The sequence below is a fragment of the Poecilia latipinna genome, unplaced genomic scaffold (genome assembly GCF_001443285.1).
Source record: "Poecilia latipinna isolate Pla-1442-1.1 unplaced genomic scaffold, P_latipinna-1.0 Scaffold1337, whole genome shotgun sequence".
Taxonomy (NCBI): Eukaryota; Metazoa; Chordata; class Actinopteri; order Cyprinodontiformes; family Poeciliidae; genus Poecilia; species Poecilia latipinna.
Window position 1 is genome coordinate 157,746 of NW_015113953.1, and position 20,258 is coordinate 178,003.

Consider the following 20,258-nt stretch of genomic DNA (forward strand, 5'->3'; position numbering starts at 1 on the left):
TTTCAATAACTGTGAAATCAAAATTTGTTTTAGTTTTGAATTGAATTCTATTTGTTATTTTTACTATTTTTAAAAACTTGACAAATAATAAATAAGAAAATTATAGAATGTGCTGAACTGGACCGCTTCGTTATGTCATCTTGTAACGTTTGCGGTGTAAACAGACATGCTAGTTGAGTTATGACCCCCTGAAAGTACACACGTGTTTCAGCTATGCCTTATTACAGCCTTTAGGACAGAAGTTACTCCCTTGTTTTTGGGAATTAAAAATCCTGAAAGGTACCACGATGATTGATTTCATAGAATACGTCAGTGGTGCTCTTGTATTTTAACAGGTAAGTGGTTAATTGAGCTAATAGGCTAAGCACGGTTAGCCACAGACCTCGTCTTGCTGCAGTAACATTAACGTCTGACATATAATTATGTCATAATATGAGTCGCGTAACTAAGTCGCGAATTACTGCATTTCTTACAGCAAGCCATGGCGGACATTTTAGATATTTGATCTACAGGAATACGTATTATGTAAAATTGTTTATCTGTTTTTTTTTCTCTAAAGACGAAATGAATGGTCAAACTCCGGCTTCTACTGCCGTCAATGGCATTACTCCAGCCCAGCAGATGATTTCTTCCTGTTCTGGAGCCCTACTTACATCTCTGCTCGGTGAGAAATCATAACATTAAACTCAAGAGCTATAATCATCCCAATTCTTCTGTAAACTAGAGCCAGCTACTTACACCTGTTCGTGTTTCGTAACGCATAATTATCTATATAGATCAGTTATTTAGAGGCGCGTCTCAATAAATTAAGCAAAAATAATTAATTTCAACCGTTTACCTCTCAATTTAGGTGATTGATTATTTATATTTTATGAGTCATTGCAGCTAGTTTAACAAAGTAAATATTAGGAGACTAATTTACATAATGATTCATGATGATATAACAAGCTGATCACCTCCATCGGTTCAGCAATTCATCCAGAAGGTATCCCACTTATTGAGTAGTGTAGTTTATGGTACAAGCCATATTTCTCAGTAAGCCAACATTTCTGTATTGAAATCCTATTTTCGTTTGTGATGTGTAATATCGCATTTATAGAGAAACTGAATTTTGGATCTTCAGTGGCTTTAAGATATAATCATTAAAATTAAGGGAAATGCTTATAATCTAAGTTTATTTACTCCATATCATAGGTGAGTTTTACCCTTTCAATTGAATTCACTTGTACTTATTTAAATTTACTAATCTGCACCATTATAAAGAGCATTGCAAAATATCAAATTCTGGGCTGATTTATGAGCCCTCTGTTATGTTAAACATTGTATTAAACCAGAATATTCATCATAGCAATGGGGTAGTTTATATCTTAAAACATTACTGTAGAACTTTAAACAAATATTCTGGATTTTTGTGTGTGTGGTTGGAGTAAAATGGGTCATTATCTTGTAATACTCAGATAATAGTCAGACCAGAAGTGTTAATGTTGAATGATATTTTCATCACTAAAATTCTTCCATGATGCAAAATATTGTTCTACTTGTAGTCTCTTAAAATAATAAAATAGTTTTAAAGTTAAAATTAAAAATTATTTTATTTTATGGACACCAGATTTGACTTGGGATAGAAAATGCCGGCGTATCAACTCGGTTGATATGAATGATTTATACTATATACTGATATTATCAAGGTGATTCAGAAAAATGCCTTTAGATGATGACCAGAAGAATTATACATCTTATAAGGTCAACATCAGTTCTTTATTTCCTTTTTATAAAAGCCATCAAATACTGTACTGGGCCTCCTTCTGTTGACTTTCTTTATTTCGAGAACACACTGGACAATATGCTATCGTTGACATGAAAATGGACTGGATCTAATGTCTGTGCCTTGCCAAGTCCTAAAATTAGAGTGAAGCCATCAACCTGTAATCCCTAAACTCACCTTAATGATCCCTACCATCAAACTTCTAAAACTTCTGCTTTCACGGAGGAGCTCACACCTGCTAATGATTAGTTAATCAGTGTGATCGGATAAGCAGCACTTGACTGCTGCTCATCCTCTTAAATCCTCTGGAAGCTGTAAGGTACGACTTAGTTGACCATGAACACTATTGCTGTGTTTTATCTTGGTATTTATGAAACATACCTTAACATAATGTCATACTGTCCATCTGAGGTTTTATTAATAAAAACTACTGTTGATTTCTACCAAAATTGACATTAATAAATAGCTAAAATATGATGGCATTTTAAAGGAATCAGATTGCAAAATATTATGCTTACAGATCATTTTTAATGTAAAAAAAATTGTTTTATAGATTTACCATGGAGATACATCAGATTTAGTAAAACCTGTTTATGGTAAAACTGTAAATCCTGATCTTCTCCTTATTCTTTTTTTTAGTCACACCTTTAGATGTTGTAAAAACCAGACTGCAAGCTCAGAACAATCCCTTAGGCAAAGGTACAATTTATGAAAAATATTTTCAATTTGTCTCACATTTGGTTAATATTGCATTTTCTACCATACTTGCTAAAATTCTAAACGTTTAATATAATTTTACAGGCAGATATTTTGTCTACAGCAATGGACTCATGGACCACATATGTGTGTGTGAAAATGGAAAGGGCTGGTACAAAGCCGCCGGCCAATTCAGAGGCACCTTCGTAAGGTTTCACACACTCACTGGTTGCAGTAAATAGTGTCAGTGTTTAGAGCTACATGTTTGCTCTACGTTTTTGGTAAATGTCCTGTTTCTTGTGTGTAAATGGTTAAAAAAACAAAACAAAAAAAAAAGTCCCTAATGGGTTTAAACCTCCCACTCTGCTTCTCTGCAGGACGCCTTCTATAAGATAGTGTGCTGTGAGGGAATCACAGCCTTATGGAGCGGCCTGCCTCCAACACTGTGAGTATAAAGTTTCCTCTGTGTTACATTTTGACACAGGGATTCTGTGCAAAGTCTGAACAAGTGTAAAATGGAAGTCTTTTTCAGGTCTTGAAATGTATGGAAAAAGTAAGCAGAATATGGAATAATTAGAAAATTTTAGTTTCCTTTCTTTCGTATATAACAGTTGCATCCATCCATCATATATTTTATCCATCCACCTGTTTATAGAGCTGTCCTGTATTGATTTGCTTTTCCACCGATATGTTGATTCATTTTTTCATTCTTCTGTTTGTCCTTCCATCCATCATGTTTTTCCATACTTTTATTTGGTTCTCCATCCATCTATGTTTCCTTCTGATATTTTTTTTCTTCATTTCTGCTCGACACTATTATTTGCAGTATTCATATATAAATAGTCTAAACCCTTAATGTCAGTCATTGAACAATGTTGGTCAATCAGTGTTCATTTATTTTACATTTAATAAAAATGCCATTAATATTTAGTGGAACTCAACCAGTATTTGTAAAAATGGGTCATACCTACTACAAATTTACGTTCATATTAAGTGTTGTGAGATACTTTTCTTTAATAAAGAATTCAGTGGAATAATTTTGACGGGTGTGGATTTTGATCCCCGTGTTTCCCTGTGGTTCCAGTGTGATGGCGGTCCCAGCCACAGTGATCTACTTCACGTGTTACGACCAGCTGTGTGCCGCGCTGAGGGCGAGGATGGGAGAGCGAGCCCAGGAGGCTCCGCTGTTAGCAGGAGCCATCGCTAGAGGTGAAACTCTGCTGCTATTCATTTTACTCTGCTCAAGGAAGAGCATTATTTTTCTTATCTTAATCTGATGGAGGTCCTAGTTTCAGCTGAATTAATTAGCGATTTTATTAATGGTTGAAAATTAATTTCCTGAATAGTGTCTGAGGGGAAAGTTTTGCCCTTTAAACACCAGCTTGATGAATCTGATCCCACACTGATTTCATTACGAGAAAGTGAGAGGTCTCTCTGCCCTGATCTGCTGTCTCTCAGTTTAATAATGCCTGTAGCAGATTACAAGCAGAATCAAAGAACTGTTTGTAATTAAATCATGATAAACCTGATCTCTTTTTAACCAAAATGTTTCTTGGAGCAAGCTTCGTTTCTGACACCATTGTTACTCCGGTTCTTTCCCTGTGACTCCAGTTTCGACTGCTCTTTGTTTCAGTGGGTTCAGCGACCGTGATCAGCCCCCTGGAGCTGATCCGCACCAAGCTGCAGTCCCAGAAACAGTCTTACAGCGAGCTGACCAGCCTCATCCGCTCTGCAGTGCAGGCAGAAGGCTGGTGGTCTCTGTGGAGGGGTTTGGGGCCCACCCTGCTCCGAGACGTGCCCTTCTCCGCCATGTACTGGTACAACTACGAGCGGGGCAAGAGCTGGCTGTGCCAGTGGTATAACGCCACAGAACCCACGCTCACCATCACCTTCATATCTGGAGCCGGGTCCGGGTCTGTAAGTGCCTCCACTCCTCCTTCGGGATCCGCCATCTTGGATGCAGAATTGGATGGCTTATTGTTTTAACTAAATTATTTGTAAAATTTTTTTATGTCTGTCACAATAACAGATTGTTGCTGGACGATAAATTGTGCCAGAAGTTATTGCGACAGACGATAATCAGGTTTATTTATCAACCACCCTTCATACTAAAATCAGCTCAAAGTTCTGTGCAGATTAATAAAACAAACCCACAAATTAAAAACATTCACCCACCCCTTCCTCACATGGAAAAACACACAACAGAGTGGAAAAAGACTAAATATTGTTGTTTTGAGACCATTTTCAAGTAAAATGATGGTAATGACATAATAATGCACACTTTCTCAAAGATAAGCTTTAAATTCTAATGAACATTTAGCACCGCGACTGGAAAACAGTTTAAATACCCAAATAAAAGAAAAAAACACACAATAGATACAACAAATAAAATGAATTATGAAATCTTTGACTTTTATCATCCAGTTTTTGATATAAAGAGAGGAAAGAAAAGAGATAAACCATGCAAATGGAAATTATTGAGCTCAGTTTAAGTTGGTTGATTGATTGGCCTACTAATTTGTGTTTGTTTTTCAGATTGCGGCTATCGTCACCTTACCCTTCGACGTGGTCAAAACAAGACGGCAGGTCGAGCTTGGGGAGCTGCAAGCTAAAAACTGTAATGATGACACTATTTATTGATTAATTACATGATGTCTGCAAACATCGTTAATGCTTTTAGTGTGGTCAGGGATTAGATTAAAGATGTGGGGGAGTTCCATGTGCTCTAACCAGCTTATACACATTTTAAAGTGTCACATGAGAGGCAGATGACTGGCATTCTTTGTCACTTAGAGGGCAGGTCATCAACATGTGGCGGTTGTTGGGGTCAAAAGTCAAAGCCCGATTAGGTTGGGATGAAAATGAGCCTCGTTGTGTGACTTTCTCATTGAGTGATGCATTCATCTTCTTTAAACCGTCCTCTGTCTTGTAGTCAATGCAAACTGATAAACTGGTCCTCCGGTGGTGGGCCGTTTACTATCTGATTCAACGATACCTACAACAAAAAGACAAAATCGTAGCGAATTTAAGTCATTCGCTTTGTTTGTAAACCACATCAGCTTAAGGAAAGAGGAATTTTTGCTTTTTTTTTTTTTTGAAAAGGAAAAACATAGTAGATTGTCTATAAGGACATATTACATTGAATTCAAGTTGAAGAAGAACTTCTTAAAATCTGAAATTAAAGGGGCAGCAGCATGTAAGATCAACTATTTTGAGCTTTATACCAAAAACTTGCCTGGAGTGTTGTTTTGATTCTTTACTGCAGGGGTCCCCAAACTTTTTCCTGCAAGGGCCACATGACTGTTCCTTTTTCTGGTCGGGGGCCGGTCTTAGTTTTTCGAGAACGAAACCTTAGAAGAAAAGTTTTGTTGACCGGGGGGGTGGGGGGAGGAGAGTGAAACTGTGGACCGGGGGGAGGGGGGCATTGGATTACTGCCGACCACATATTCGCGTTTGTAGATAGATTTTTACCCAGAATGCAAATGGAAAAAAACCGTGAGCGAAACGGTGACTGGTACTGACTAGTATATATTCCATTGAGGGAAACTAAGTTTCATATCTGCTCAAGAGCCCTCTTGAGCAGATATGATTTTTCTTCAACCACCAGGGGGGGTGGTTGAAGAAAAATCCACATATATATGAAAAAAAACACTGAATGCTCTCTGGTATTGTTCAGGGGGCCGGACCAAATGAGGAGGCGGGACGGATCCAGTATTGTTCAGGGGGCCGGACCAAATGAGGAGGCGGGCCGGATCCGGCCCGCGGGCCGTAGTTTGAGGACCCCTGCTTTACTGCATGTTTGCCTGACCACTTGCTCTCTCGAAGCTCCTCTCTCAGAGCTGCAGTTTTCATGCGTCCGCCTCACAGAGCAACCCTCCCTCGCCACTCCCCTACTCCGTTCCTTCAGACTAGCAGCAGCAGCAGCAATTAGCAAACAGCTGGCGTAACTATGCATTTACTCAGTTCATTATAGGAGCTACTTCTCAGAGTAACATTGTTAAAAACATAGTTAAAGGATTAATGGGGAAACGTTGTGATGACGTACTGAAGGCACAGTGTCAGAAAAAGCAGGAGCAGTCGGAAGCTCAATTTCAAGGTGTTCAGTTGCAAAGTCAATAAGATATATATATAGTATTTTATAACAACTGAACGTAACATAGTTACTGGATTGTGCTTTAAAATGGCACACAGTGCTGCCCCTTTAACACGATGACTGAATATAAACCTCTCACTGGCACTGAAGCTGGTTGCTTCCTGTTCCCTCAGTGTCAGGTCCGGTTTCCTCCTCCACTTTCAGCATCATGAAGAAGATTGTTGCACAAGATGGCTTTCGTGGGCTGTTTGCAGGTGTGTACTTATCTAATGTGTATCTGTCATCAGTCTGTCTAAACGAGCAGCATAATATATGTGTGTGTGTGTGAGCTCTTGATGAGTGTTTTCTCTCCGTCAGGTTTCTTCCCCAGGCTGATCAAAGTGGCTCCAGCCTGCGCCATCATGATCAGCTCATATGAGTTTGGAAAAGCCTTTTTCCGCAAACACAACCAGGAGAGGATACCTCGGCAACTCCACTCCACAAACACATGATTTGTCCCCCCCACCCATGAAGCACGTCACCACGGCTACCGCTAGACTACATAAGAAAAACATAATTTTGCTCTAATCCTAAACACAGCAGCAGAAATAGGAGTGAAACTAATTATATCCATATTTTGATAAATGTATATTAAATATCTTAAAGTATTTATAATTTATTTTGTGATTTAGGCTATGAGAAGTTATTTTTTTCATGTAAAAGCAAAGTTGAGATTACATGTTGGACGTAAGAGACAGCCAGCAGATGGCAGCCAGAGTTTGGTTTGTACTGAATCCTCAGATATGTGACTTTTCTCTGGAATCATGTGCACTGTGCCTGAAGATAGCTTTATCCTGCTGCTTCTCACCAAAGAGCCATGTTGACCGAATTGTTAAAGTAGAGGGACGACCGGGAGCCACAAGAACTTCATGAAAATGTGATTTCTCACAATGTTCTGATTTTATTTCCTCTGCATTTCCACGTCTTCCCACTCCACCTGTTTCTGTGGACATCAGCACACGTGTCTGAAAGCAAGTTGTTTATTTAAAATAAAATATTTAAAAAAATGCAAACAAGTTCAATAAAGTATCCAGTTAATGTCTGTGCAAATGTCTGCTGGAATAAGTTGGAGGCATAAAACCGTATTCAAGTGCCGAGGTAAACAGCTAGTGACCACATATCCAAATTACTTTATTCTGATGTCCTAAAGCAGGAAATGCTTGGTTTTTTTTATGCAAGTCAATGCAAACATCTAAAAACAAATTATATCAACTTGCCAGTAGATAACTATTAAATTGAAATACTGCATCTTAGTTTTTATAGAGAATCCAGAAGTGCAGGATGATTACCTGAGAACAAAATCCTGTGACGATGCAAAATGCACAACACTGACACTGGTGGCAAAACAAAAGACAAACATTTACATCTTAAATTAAATACACCAGTGGTTTAACCTCCAGTATCCTTCTGTATTAGAACAGAAAATGACATTGCTTCATTCAGTCTGCAGGAAAGTAGCAACTGATCTGATCTACAGTCAGTATTTTTAGCACAATCTTTCCAAATCATCTCTGCAACATTGAAATATGCGATGAAAATTCGTACAGCAGCTCTAAAATCGACACAGTTCCAAAGTGGGAGAGAAATTATGCCACACAGACGAGAAGCAAACTAATCTGAACTCATGTTGATAAAGTTACATCAGCTGTGACAGTTTCCAGTCTTTTGGTGTTGATGAGCTACACCAGCTCCTCATTCAGAGTTAAAAAACAGAAAAATCAGCATCAATTCCTGACTCCTCTGAATTCTTGAACTGACGAGCTGTTTGGACGTCCCGTCTCCTATGACGGAGTGACGCCTGGGCTGCTGATCTCTGTCGCTGGACTGGCCAAACACTCACTGGACCTCAGGCTGGCCAGAGATTTATAGCTGGCTACCGAGGTCAGGGAGCCACAGAGGCCTCTGAGAGACGGAGTTTCCTCTTTACCTGAACAACAAAGTGCACATTCAGTGCGCAAGAGATGGAGAAAGCAGGTATTTCTGTTTATGAGAGGAGACCTGCCTTGTGTGTTTGATGTGAGGCTCATGCCTGCAGACAGCTGCTCCAGACTCTGGAAACTCTTCCTGCACAAAAATGAAAAAGAAGCCGTGTGTAGCATTAAATCAGACTCAACTTTTCCTGTTTTAGCTCAGATAGGGTTACAGAAATTACTTGTATTTGCTTAATTCCACAATTACTACAGGAAATTTTCTTCAAATTCAGTAACTGATAAAGTTACAAACAGTATCAAACTTAAAGCAAGTCTTAGACTTTGCAGGAACTTTAATGTATCTGCCACCTTAAGCCTGGACTTTGATGTGTTCTCTTTTGAGTTGTTGGACAGCTGTATCTAAAAGGTAATAATTTGTATTTTTTTATGGTTTTCGAATCATACAGATAAAACAAAACCACTGTAAACATTTAAAAAAGTGAAATGCGATATGGAAATCAGTGACAATCAGAACATGTTGAGTTAAATGAATTGGAGAAACTGGACAATCAAACACATATTACGTACTCCTCCCACTGCCCGGTGCTTTTCCTGTACAGCAGCGTATCCAAGGCAACAGCATTGGCATCCAAGGCATCTGGAGACGGCCACTGATTGGTCAGATGGGCTGTTAATTCCTGTCTGGAACGCAAGTCATTGTTTTTCAGCACAGTCCTGAAATCCAGAAAAATGACAAAGCCAGCATTATTATTATTATTATTATTATTATTATTATTATTTAATTACCAAAGTAAACCGTAAAGTTTACTTTGGTAAACTTTACAGTTTACAGCAGGAGCGTCAAACGGCTAGCGTCCTGCTTCTTCTAGAGGTCGCTCTGCTCCATTATGTCTAGTTCACGTAGCCCAGTGTTAGAAGCTGCAAAAGACGTGAAACCGGTTTAAAGGTTCACCTTCCAGCAGGAAAATAAAGTACAGCTGGAGCTGCCATCACCATCTCTGCTCTCAAGAAACTCAGTGTTTAAGCCCATGATGGTATCTGTACGACTGTACTTTATACAACTTTTATTGTCACTGATTGTAAACAGTCTATATTTTATTGCTCAAATAGATGTGCATATTTTGTAATTTTTTTTATTAACCAACTGAGTTGCACATTAATCTGGACTGGAGTATTTTTTTTATATAACTACATGGTATTTATGTTGAAATTTCAGTTCAGTATCTTTATTGGGGAACATTTGTTTAGCATTTCAAACAAACAAAAACAACGGTATTGTGTTTTGGTATATATTTTATGTCCTATCTTTGTGTGAGTCTATTTGCTGTTATTGCCTGTCACAGTTATTCTCCCCATTGTGGGATAACAAAAGGTATTTCTATTCTATTCTATTTACTAAACTGCATCAGTTTCTCATATAAAAATCATACGCTTTATAAGATATAGAAATCATCTAGAGGTTGGGAAAACTTGCGAGATGCTATAGTTTAGTTTTGCTCATAAACACAATTTCTCACCATGTCAAAAGTGCATCCTGAGACATAACAAACCCCTGCAGCCCCCAGGGCTCTTGCTGCTCTAAATGTCAAGTTTGCAGTAAGATTTGCCTCGAAGCTCTCAGCCACGCGTACACACACACACCGACAGACACAAACCCCCTCTAAAGAAGACTCACAGTTGGTTCTGCAGTTCCACTATGATATACTCAAGCTGCTGTTTCTCCAGTGTGTGTGAGAGGTGTGTGTCTGCCAGGCTCTGCTGAAGGGCTTTGTTATGAGAAACGGCCTCCGACAGCTGAGCTTCCCGCAAACGGACCAGCTCTTCCAGGTAACCCTGAGGCGAGCAAACACACACAGGCACACACAAGACAGACTTGTTTGTTTATTCTCATGAAGGCGCCGCTGTGCTAATGCATATCTGACACGTTTGTTTTCACTAAATACAAACAAAACGTGGCAGGAAAAAGGAAAAAAAAAAAGCACATTTTTAGACTTAGCAGGAGCGGTAATCCTGTTGTTTCTTTCTTGGCATTTCAAAAGCCAGCTGGCTACTTAACGTGGAAATGTCACGCTGTCTCATATAACGTCACCCGACACAAAGCAACACAAAACAACACACCTTCTGCTCCAGAGCCATGCGATACTTCTGCTCAAAGCGTTTGCACTTGCTGACCAAGTTGCTCTGCTCGGTGAAGATTGATGCGGCGGTGGCCGTCTTGTCAGGGGTGCTGCTCTCGCTGCCACTGCTTCCCAGAGTCCTCATCTCCTCTTCATCGCTGCTGATGCTGTCTGCGCTGCACAGGGAGCCAGACCTCATATCAGTATGCAGCCATGTTGGCCAAACTGACACACGTCTGACCTTCTGTTGCACTTCATCTCACTCCCTGACAGCAGGCAAAAGTTCTTGGGTTTTTAAATGAAATTATGCAAGTAGGAGACTGGATGAGATATAATTTTGTTTATTTCTTAAAATTTGTCTGCAATTTTTATTATTATTATTTACCCACAATTTAAGCGCACCACAGTTTGTTATGCTTATGCTTTACAGCAAAACTGTCCACAATTATTAGCATTTTGTGCTCATTATGTTCAAAAATCTTTATGAAGATTTTTTTTTATAACACTTAAAATATGACTTTAATTTCAGTACCTTTTTTCTCTGAGGAAAAAATCTTTTTAAGAGTTATTGCCACCTCAATATGGCTGAAAAACTCATATTAGCGATTCATATGAGTCTACATCAATAATTACTGATTATTTTTTGTTTTAAATATCTGAACTGCTGCCAAACTGGTGATGTGACTTTTCCTGTTTTGGTCACAGTTTTCACTTCCCGCCAATTTTTATTTTTAAGCAGTGATGAGGCACGTCGGCGAAACCTGAAACTGCTGCTGTGCAAGTTACTTAACAGTTGCTGCTAGGTAACCAAAGAGTAAGTGAGTTGCTAGGTAACCACGGAGCATTAGTTGATGCCACTAAACTTGCTGCGTGTGAGAGGTTGAGCAGCCAAAGCCTTTCCTCTACCTACATCACCCAGAATGCTGTGCAGGTGGCAGTGAATATACTACACATTGAATATTGGTGTCTATTGAGATAAATAAATAGTTATTGATTTATCGTTTTTAAGTTATATTTATATTTTACTTTTTAAGTATAAAGTAAATAGTAAATCTTGACTTTGTGAAACCAAAGCATTGCAAGCAAAGGTACCAATAAGGGTATTGTAGTGTATTAAGAACATCCGCCTACTATATTCCTTCTGCAAAAATATCTACTTTTTTATTGGTCTTTTTTTTTTTTCTTTGACATTTATTTGCGGTCCTAAGAGTGTCACACCGGTTTGATGTGAATCATTTCTTTGGATTTACCTCTGTGTGAACTTCAGGTAAGGCGTGTAGTCGATGACTGCAGGACAGCTGTCGTCCAGACCCTCCCCTTTAAGACAGAAACTAAAAAAGAGAAAATAAGATTGAAAATCAAAGCACAGATTATTCTGTATTTTTAATCAGCATTTTTACAAAGTACTAAAACCTAAGACGGCCATGCATCTATCACCTGAGCTGCTCCCTCCAGTCAAATTTTAATACTGTAGAGAGATAGATTAATTACTTAAATTAAGAGCATTCTTGTCATTTCTTTTATTTTCTTAGTTTTTTTTAGTAAAAGTTTTAACATTACTACAGCTATACTTTGCAAAAGAAGTATTGAAATTAGTCTTTGGTTTAATATTTCTTTGATCTAATAATGCGTCTCAGCAATAAATCTGTTGAATGAAGCCACATTTGAAAAAAATAAATACAAACTTGAATAACCCAGTAAGAGGTTGCACATTTTATGTACTGTGCCAACTGTGATGTTGTGTAAGTATAAGTTTGAAGATTTGTCCAATTTTTTTGAGCAAGCACGCTGCAAAAATACAAAATCTTACCAACTTTTTTTTGTCTAGTTTCTAGTTGCAAATATCTTTGCACATTTGAAACAAGACCAAACTTATAACGTGGGAAAAATGTGTTGCTATAAGTGAAATAATATGCCAGTGAAACTAGTACCTCTTTTAATCAATAATAAGCAGTTCTTGGCTTAAAACAAGCTCTTATATCTTGATAAAAGTTACTTGTAAGTTAGTTTTGTCTCATTTCAAATGTACTAAGATATTTGCACTAGAAGCTAGACCAAAATTACTCGGTAAGGTTTTGTATTTTTGCATTGCAGTAATTAAAGTGGCCACAATCTCTTCCTGCCTAGACGACAGCATCAGTACAACAGAAGGGGAGAAAGTCTCACCACTTCATCTGCAACAGTAGATTATGATAAGTACCTGAAATCAATGGTGTTGAGTCCAATGAGCGTGTCTGCCAACAGCCCTGCCTCTTCTCCCAGTATGATCGCACCTTCCTCAAAAAACCTCCTAACACAAACACACAGATCATCAGCATGAATTCAGCTCACAGATTATTAGAGATTTAAGATGGGGGGTTTTTTTTAATTTGAAGACCTGGTTGTTTTGAAGTCCTTCAGCGCAAAGGAGACGTACTCTGACAGTCGCTTCTCCATCAGAACAACCCTGATCCACGCCCTTCCCTGCAGAGACGCAGACAAGAAATATAACCCTAAAAAAACAACCAAACGTGGATTTATGTGTCAAAGGAAGTAAAAGTTTGCATTAAATGTATTAAAATAGAATTTAAAAAATGTCAGTGATGTTTACTGGTAAGCTTTATGTAGTTAAATAAAAAAAATTTGATTGGCATTAAGGTTAAATTGATAACCAATTGCTTAATTAGATTCATTTTTAAGGGAAGGGATCTTGGCAAATTCTTATTTTTCTAAAATCACATATGCTACATTTTTGAGTCACAGCAATGTTCTCTATATACACAAATAGTCTAAATTCTGCCTTTTTTTATTTTTGTAATAGATAAAATGCATTTCTGACACCATGCTTTATGCTCTTGCAGCTCTTCTCTAGCTCTCCCTGCAGTGCAGGAACATTTTATTTGATGCCGGCGTGGCGGGGGCTGCACCTTCGCTCTTGATGATCGCACATTTTCCATGCTCTCGATGCTTCGGATGCAGTTATGAGGCACTTTACTGCAGGCCGCTTTTATGTAATCCCAGAAACTCCGAGGACTCTCGTAGCCAAACCACGTCGTTTGACCTGAGCAGGAAACACGGGAACACAGGGATGTTGTTGTTGTTGTTGTTGTTTTTTATTTGAAAAACATTTTCTATAGTTTGGTTTGGCTTGAATGATTAAAAAAATAAGATTAAACTAACCTGCAATACAAATTGTAGCAGTTAATTGTATTGTCTTTAGGTAAAAGCTGGATCATATAGGAGTGAATTGGACTGATTAAATTTGAACTCAATTTGATTTTACATAACTGGATATGAAGTGGACTGTAAAGATGTGATTTATAAATAACTGAATTTAATTCAAATTTTCAACTGAATTGTTGCTTTTGATTGAACTTCCTATTTGAATGTGCGCTCTCTCCCATATATCAATGAAATTAATGCACAGTGACGACCAGAACTAGAGAAGATTAATCACATTATTACACAAGTTTTGAAAAAGTTTCATGAATTTAATCAAAAAGTATTTAAATGACTTATAAGGGATCAACACAGATTACATTATGACAAAGAAGAGTTAATGTCTGCATCTAACTGGCATTAATTATATATACATTTTTTTTAGAGTTTGTAGTAGTTGGAAAAGATTGTAAAATAGAAAAATAAAAACTAACATTTTATCTTATAGATTGACATTTAAACCTGACACTGATTGTAGATTTTACATTTCGGAAGTCAAATCATCTTGACGAGTCACATAGCCTTAGTTGATGTCTACTGAAACTTCTCTAAAATTGGCAACATAATAAATCCTGTGATAGACCAACACAAAGTAATACATGAAAAAAGGAGGATTTCTGATTTTCAATATTCTGATAAGTGTTACATGTATCTATATTCACTTCTGAGTCAAAACTGCAGAACCACCTTTTGCTGCAGCTGAAGCTGCAAATCTGTAGCAGCTTTGTGCATCATGAGACTGGATTGTTTTTCTGTTTTCCTTTACAAAGCAGCTCAAGATCAGCCAAATGGGACGGAAAGAATCTGAGAATGAGATTCAAGAATCGCCACAGGTTTTCAGTTAAATATAGGTGTAGTCCACTCCAGCACAGGAATCTGACCAAATCTAACCACTCCGCTGTAGCTGTGGTCTGACAGGCCAGCTTTCCAACCTCTGCTGAGGAAAGTTATCCTCACAGCATGATGCTGCCACATCATCTTCCATTTTCAGCATTTAAAATCCTAAAATAGAAAATGCCACATATCCTATTTTGAATGCAAGCAAAAACATTAAATTCTGTTCCCATCTGAACAAAGGACCTTTACCCACATGTTTGCTACGTCTCATACTGGTGCAAACTGCAGAGGGCGTTTACTTTCTGCTGCTGGTTTATCGTAAACATCTTTGAGGTTGTAATGAATGAGGCAACACTTTAAATGTTTCTGGACAGCGTCATATTGGTGTCTTCAACTGTGTTCATAACCTTTACGTGCCTTTTAGCCGATGACTGAGGATGCGCTCCAGGATGGACACGAAGTTAATAAACTCTGGGGAAGAGTCGTCAATGGTTTCGAAACAGGAGCGATCCAGAAGAGTCTTCACTGAAAACCTGAACAGAAACAAGATGCGCACCAGATTATGTTACTAAAGATTTCAAAACCACATATTTTCATTCCACGTCAAACCTTTCCATTATCGATTATAAGCAGATAATATCCAGACCTGTCCACAGCAGCAGCGACAAGGCTTTAATTAATCTTCGGTGATGAAACCGGCCACTGCGTGCAGCACACAAAGCGACTCCATCTAATCTGATTTCAACTAATTATCCAGGAAGGAAAGTCGGCACACGGGGCTGCGATGCGTTTCAGGGTGTACATGTGCGCTCTGTGAATCCTGTCAAACTGCGTGTAGCCTTTGACACTAACTAAATAATCTAACTTCAAATCTCGCTCTGCCTCTTGCTGCTCCGCCTCGTTGCTTGGCAGCAGGATGACGATGGACAGAGAGCTTCCTGTGCAACACCAGATAAATCTCACCTACATTGTCTTTCAGAAACCTTAAAATATCTTTTTTACAAATGCATTTACATTATGTTTGTAAAAAAAATGCCCCGTGCATTAAATGAAAACTTTGCAGATTTAATTAGAATAACAAATCTGTTGAGCTCAGCAAACTCCACAGCGTTGAATCAGTAAGGATGCACTCAGCACTTCTCAGGTTTTATCATTGCACACTACTGTGAAGGGGACTCTGCAGCCTGACATCAGAAAACTGCAAAGTTATGACCTACAATGCAGCACGTCTTTTGAAATGATGGTTTTTGTCATCCGAGCCATCACCATGTCACATAGATCCCAGATGAAAAGCTGAAAATGTGCTTAAATGAGATACAACGGTTTACTCAAAGAAACACGATAAACCAGTTATAGGAACTTTGACAAGGCTGCAAATTAACTCTTTGTTATTTAAATAATAAAAATTAAAGCTACACTAGATTGACAAATTGACAAGGAATCCAATAACATCCTAGAGATTAATCCAGATATATATCGCACAGATATTAAGGCAATGTAAGTATTTAATTTAATATTTACTCGTTCTTTTTTGCACATTTAAATATATGTATTTTTTGAATATATTTCAGATCTGTTCATTTAGTCATTATGCATCATCGTAATTCTTCATAATGTTGTTTTTAATGTTTATTAGTTTTTTATGCTGTTCTGACAGAGGCTCGGATTCAAACCGTACAACATTCAAATTAATGCATTTCAAGTGAACCAACTTAAAGCTGGTTCACTTGAACCAACTTAAAGTATCGTCTGCTTAGCTTCTGTATGTGTAGTGCTGGGGTGTCCAAAGTGTGGCGCTGGGGCCATCTGTGGCCCTCAAAATAATTCTGCATGGGCCCCCGAATGTAATTCAAGAATTGCATAAATCTGGTCCAGTTGCACAAGCGGCTGATGCAGATGAAAGTATCTTTAAAAACATTAAAGGTGAGATTTTTTTCTGTCAATTTAAAATCCTCCAATGAAAAATGTCAGGTACAACACAAAGATTCAGACTTTTAATAAGCACGCTTTTTGCTTATACTTTAATTTAATTGTAAATGGGACTACAAATATCTACCGACTTACTCAAAAGCCGACCTGGGTACAACGATTTATGAACCTCGACGAAATAAACCAAACATTTCCACCTTTACCAAGGCAAAACTATATTTATTATTTTCTATCTAGCTACCATGCTCATCCCATTTGCCTATGAAGTTCCCTGTGTTGCACAGGAAACAAAAACTATTTGGATGAGAGTTTTGGGGTTTTTTTGGGGAGACTCCAGAATGTAAATACTGCAGCTCCTGTCTTCAGTCACAGCTGCCTGGTGATAACTAAATCAATCTTTAACCTTTGAAGCCTTTATTTGCTGCTGCAACAAAACGAAAAGCACAGAAAGGCAATCTGAATTAAACTGCTGCACATTATGCTTTTGTATAAACAGCATCCAGAGAAAGCCAGTTTGGAAAGTCGATGTCTTATTTCTAATTAAAGCTCCTGCTGCACATCTACAGTAATGCCTTGTCTTCTCTCTTACAGCCACAAAGTTGCTCCTTTATGCATCCATCACTGCAAACATTTAACTTTATAAATGACAAAAACACAATACATATCTATTAATTTGTTGATGTTGCAGTTGAGCAATGTCAGGCAATTTGAAAAAAAAAAAATTCAGATTTGATATCTTAAACATTTACTTTATGCAGCCGCAAAACTCCAATTCATTGAAATCAGAGATCTTATTTTTATTCATTTTAAGGTGAAAACGGGAACCTTCAAAATAAACAGAACAGATTCAAAAATTAACATTTTTTATGGATAAACTATGGAATAAATTAGGAGCAACAAGCCACAGTTACCTCTGCTTTCTCCTCGAAACATGGAGAAACTGGTCAGCTGATGCACAGATAAGGAGTGATAATACGAATGTTTTATACTAGATAAAAATAGATTATAGTGCTAGAAAGCTTTAAAAACAATAACATCTTTAAAACATTCAAAATAAATACAAATGAATAAGGTCAATTGTGTTAAATGCAAGTTATCAGCTGGATATCAGCACATCAAAAGTAAATATTTTGTTCCTACTAATTAATTTCCCAATAGGTCTTGCTCATTATAAAATACTTTGTATTTTCTCTGCTCTTTTTACTCCCCCAGTCAGGCCAGTCAGCATTAACGATGACTAATGTGGAGGCAGGGACAGTTTGGCAAAACACCCATCCTCATCAGTGAGTAGCAGCCAGTTTTAATTGTATTAATGCTTATTCTTGAAGAAAGGTTGCTTTTCATTTTCCACAAGCGTGAAGCAGACTGCTCTATTACCAGGTTTGTTTTCTGAACAGCTACTGCCAAGACAGAAAAAGACGTACACCCCCACACGTTCCTCCTCCTTTTATGATGTGTTTACTGTCAAAAAACATTCACTGGGGACTGCCAGTCAGGATCTGACATCTGCCAGCAGGACTCAAAGGGCCGTAAATCAATACTCTGAACAGTAAATGACAAGAAATAAGGCCGGCAATACAAGCAGATGACAAGTGTTTGCTCACCTCAGCATCAGCCTTTCTTATAATCTCTCTGCTTTTTAAAAGTGAGCAAGCATATACAACTAAACATTTACACTATGATGCAGATTTCTTTATTTAAGCTGCATTTGGCTTTTAAATAAGCTTTTGCACTAACTGAATTGCTCACCTACTTAAATATAAAGAGCAAAATCTTTGCGTTGGGTCTGTAAGGCTGTAGCTTTAGCCGTGCACTGAAGTGAATGTATCAAAACAGAAATATGAGTGTATGAATGTTTCATGAAGAACTCAGGAGGCTGTTGGTGTGTGACTGAGATAAACTGGATGACATTAAGCTACTGTGCAGCACAGGCAAACCACCACATACCCACTTTACATATCTAATCAGACCTCATTTAGCAGAAGGCGACTCATGAGCTTTGTTTAGTCTTGCTATAATTAAAAACAAACCACTGGATCTAAAAAAAAAAACAAAACAACAACAACAACAATCCTCTGCCAACAATCCAGCAGCAGACGCAGTTAATCCTCCTTATCATGAAAAGAAATCAGCAGGACAGAATCCTCTACCTGCAGACTGTGAGCAGGTTCTTCCTCTCCACCACGGCGCTCCTGCCCGCTCCCCGCTTGCGGCTGAGCGACGCCATCCTCCGGCCCCGGCTGGCGTTTGCGGCGGTGCGGTGACCCACTCTGCTGCCTCAGAACGAGGGCAGGACCAGCGGTGTTCGTCACCACGGAGCCGAAGATGCTCCAGTGGAGAAGAGAGAGCAAGAGGACAACACTGAAAAGACGCGCAGAGCGCCTCCTGTTGGCTCTTTCAAAATAATAGCATCTGAAATTTACCAAATATTTTACTGCTCCTTATTTAGAACTAATAATAATAATAATAATAATAATAATAATAATAATAATAATACACAAACTATTAAGTTTATAAAGCTAAGTAGACTTGGTTTTATGCAGATATTTAGTTCATTGTTTATGTGTAATATACATCAAATATGTTCTTATTTTAATATGGGGTAATGTTTTTTTATACTGGGATCAGTTTTTATTTGTGATTGTCTTAAACTCCATTTTTGAAATGTGTAGAAAGTCCTAGAACGCCATCTAGTGGCTTTAAATAAGAATAACTAAACTCAACCAAGTATCATGTCTGTCCCCTGCTACTCTTTTTATTTTGCTTTCTATTTTAACATGTTCAGCTTATCTTTCAGGAGATCATCGTTATACTACTTACATTTATTTATTTATTCATTCATTCATTCATTCATTCATTCATTCATACATACATTTAAGGAGAGTCCTTTACCCCTTGTGGCTCAATGTAAGAAACATTTTAGAAAAAAAATCATGGTTTTATCTTTGGTTTTATTTATTTATTTATTTATTTTACTATTTTTTACTGTGTCTACCTATTTGTTGATTATCCAAACCTTTCTTCACCCAGTGGATAAAGGGCAGAAATTATTTACTCATTTATTCATTTATTTTTATGCAATATTATTGATTTTATACGGCAAGAAGCTTCTTTTTCAAATGAGTGGATATGTCTTCTTTCTTTCTCTTCAAAACAAATACATATGTTTTGATGGCCATTAAGGGTCAAAGGTGACATTTGACAGAATCCAGAATTATAAACATTTACTTTATGGTACATATTGAAACGAAGTAACCAAAGGTGAGATCAGATAAGATTAGTTAGCATTAGATATTTAATTATGATGTCCAAAGAATTTATTAGGGAATAAAAGTTGAGGGACATTTTGAAGTGCGGCAAATTACTTCCTGTCAGATCATGTGATGTCAGTTTTGGTTACAGAAGCAGTTGTAAGATCTGTCTCCTACTCTACTCGTAGTTGTGAGAGTTTAGCTGCTGTGCTATGTTTTGTGTTGGTTTATATATTTTTGTCCAGAGACTTTTCAGCCAAAATTACAACACTTAATCTGTTGGAATATAAATCTGGCAAATCTTCAAACATATGTTCCAAATTACTTTATATTTTCACTTTTCGGTCGTAGGGTTCATTTTTTAAATGTCCCTCTGAATTCTTTATTTCATTCACATACTTT

General features: G+C 37.7%; 2 protein-coding genes across 3 annotated transcripts; one reads left to right on the forward strand and one right to left on the reverse strand.

The window, feature by feature from the left end:
* The first annotated feature begins 126 nt into the window (after nucleotides 1-126).
* Nucleotides 127-7,603, forward strand: slc25a40 (solute carrier family 25 member 40). The gene is made up of 10 exons (XM_015055833.1): nucleotides 127-335; nucleotides 560-664; nucleotides 2,405-2,464; nucleotides 2,567-2,667; nucleotides 2,839-2,906; nucleotides 3,546-3,670; nucleotides 4,095-4,378; nucleotides 4,997-5,078; nucleotides 6,728-6,808; nucleotides 6,912-7,603. Exons 2-10 carry the CDS (start codon nucleotides 565-567, stop codon nucleotides 7,043-7,045), a joined length of 1,035 nt encoding a protein of 344 aa, XP_014911319.1. The 5' UTR covers nucleotides 127-335; nucleotides 560-564; the 3' UTR covers nucleotides 7,046-7,603.
* rundc3b (RUN domain containing 3b) lies at nucleotides 7,560-18,977 on the reverse strand. 2 transcript variants are annotated; one of them, XM_015055832.1, is made up of 11 exons: nucleotides 18,756-18,976; nucleotides 15,094-15,209; nucleotides 13,548-13,681; nucleotides 13,019-13,104; nucleotides 12,842-12,931; nucleotides 11,892-11,972; nucleotides 10,643-10,817; nucleotides 10,200-10,357; nucleotides 9,092-9,238; nucleotides 8,596-8,657; nucleotides 7,560-8,520 (listed from the first exon to the last, which is right to left on the reverse strand). In XM_015055832.1, exons 1-11 carry the CDS (start codon nucleotides 18,830-18,832, stop codon nucleotides 8,375-8,377), a joined length of 1,272 nt encoding a protein of 423 aa, XP_014911318.1. In that variant the 5' UTR covers nucleotides 18,833-18,976; the 3' UTR covers nucleotides 7,560-8,374. The 2 variants fall into 2 exon arrangements, with proteins under 2 accessions (XP_014911318.1, XP_014911317.1); XM_015055831.1 differs by having other exon boundaries at nucleotides 7,560-8,657; nucleotides 18,756-18,977.
* Nucleotides 18,978-20,258: the final 1,281 nt, after the last annotated feature.

Bases quoted from the DNA above. Each gene is read 5' to 3' on its own strand.
- slc25a40 (XM_015055833.1), top strand. From the start codon at position 565: ATGAATGGTCAAACTCCGGCTTCTACTGCCGTCAATGGCATTACTCCA. The intron at 3,671-4,094 runs GTGAAACTCTGC...TCTTTGTTTCAG, and splicing joins AGCAGGAGCCATCGCTAGAG to TGGGTTCAGCGACCGTGATC. The intron at 5,079-6,727 runs GTAATGATGACA...CTGTTCCCTCAG, and splicing joins GGAGCTGCAAGCTAAAAACT to TGTCAGGTCCGGTTTCCTCC.
- rundc3b (XM_015055831.1), bottom strand. From the start codon at position 18,832: ATGGCGTCGCTCAGCCGCAAGCGGGGAGCGGGCAGGAGCGCCGTGGTG. The intron at 12,932-13,018 runs GTCTTCAAATTA...TGTTTGTGTTAG, and splicing joins AAGGACTTCAAAACAACCAG to GAGGTTTTTTGAGGAAGGTG. The intron at 10,358-10,642 runs GTGTGTTGTTTT...TGCTCGCCTCAG, and splicing joins GCATGGCTCTGGAGCAGAAG to GGTTACCTGGAAGAGCTGGT.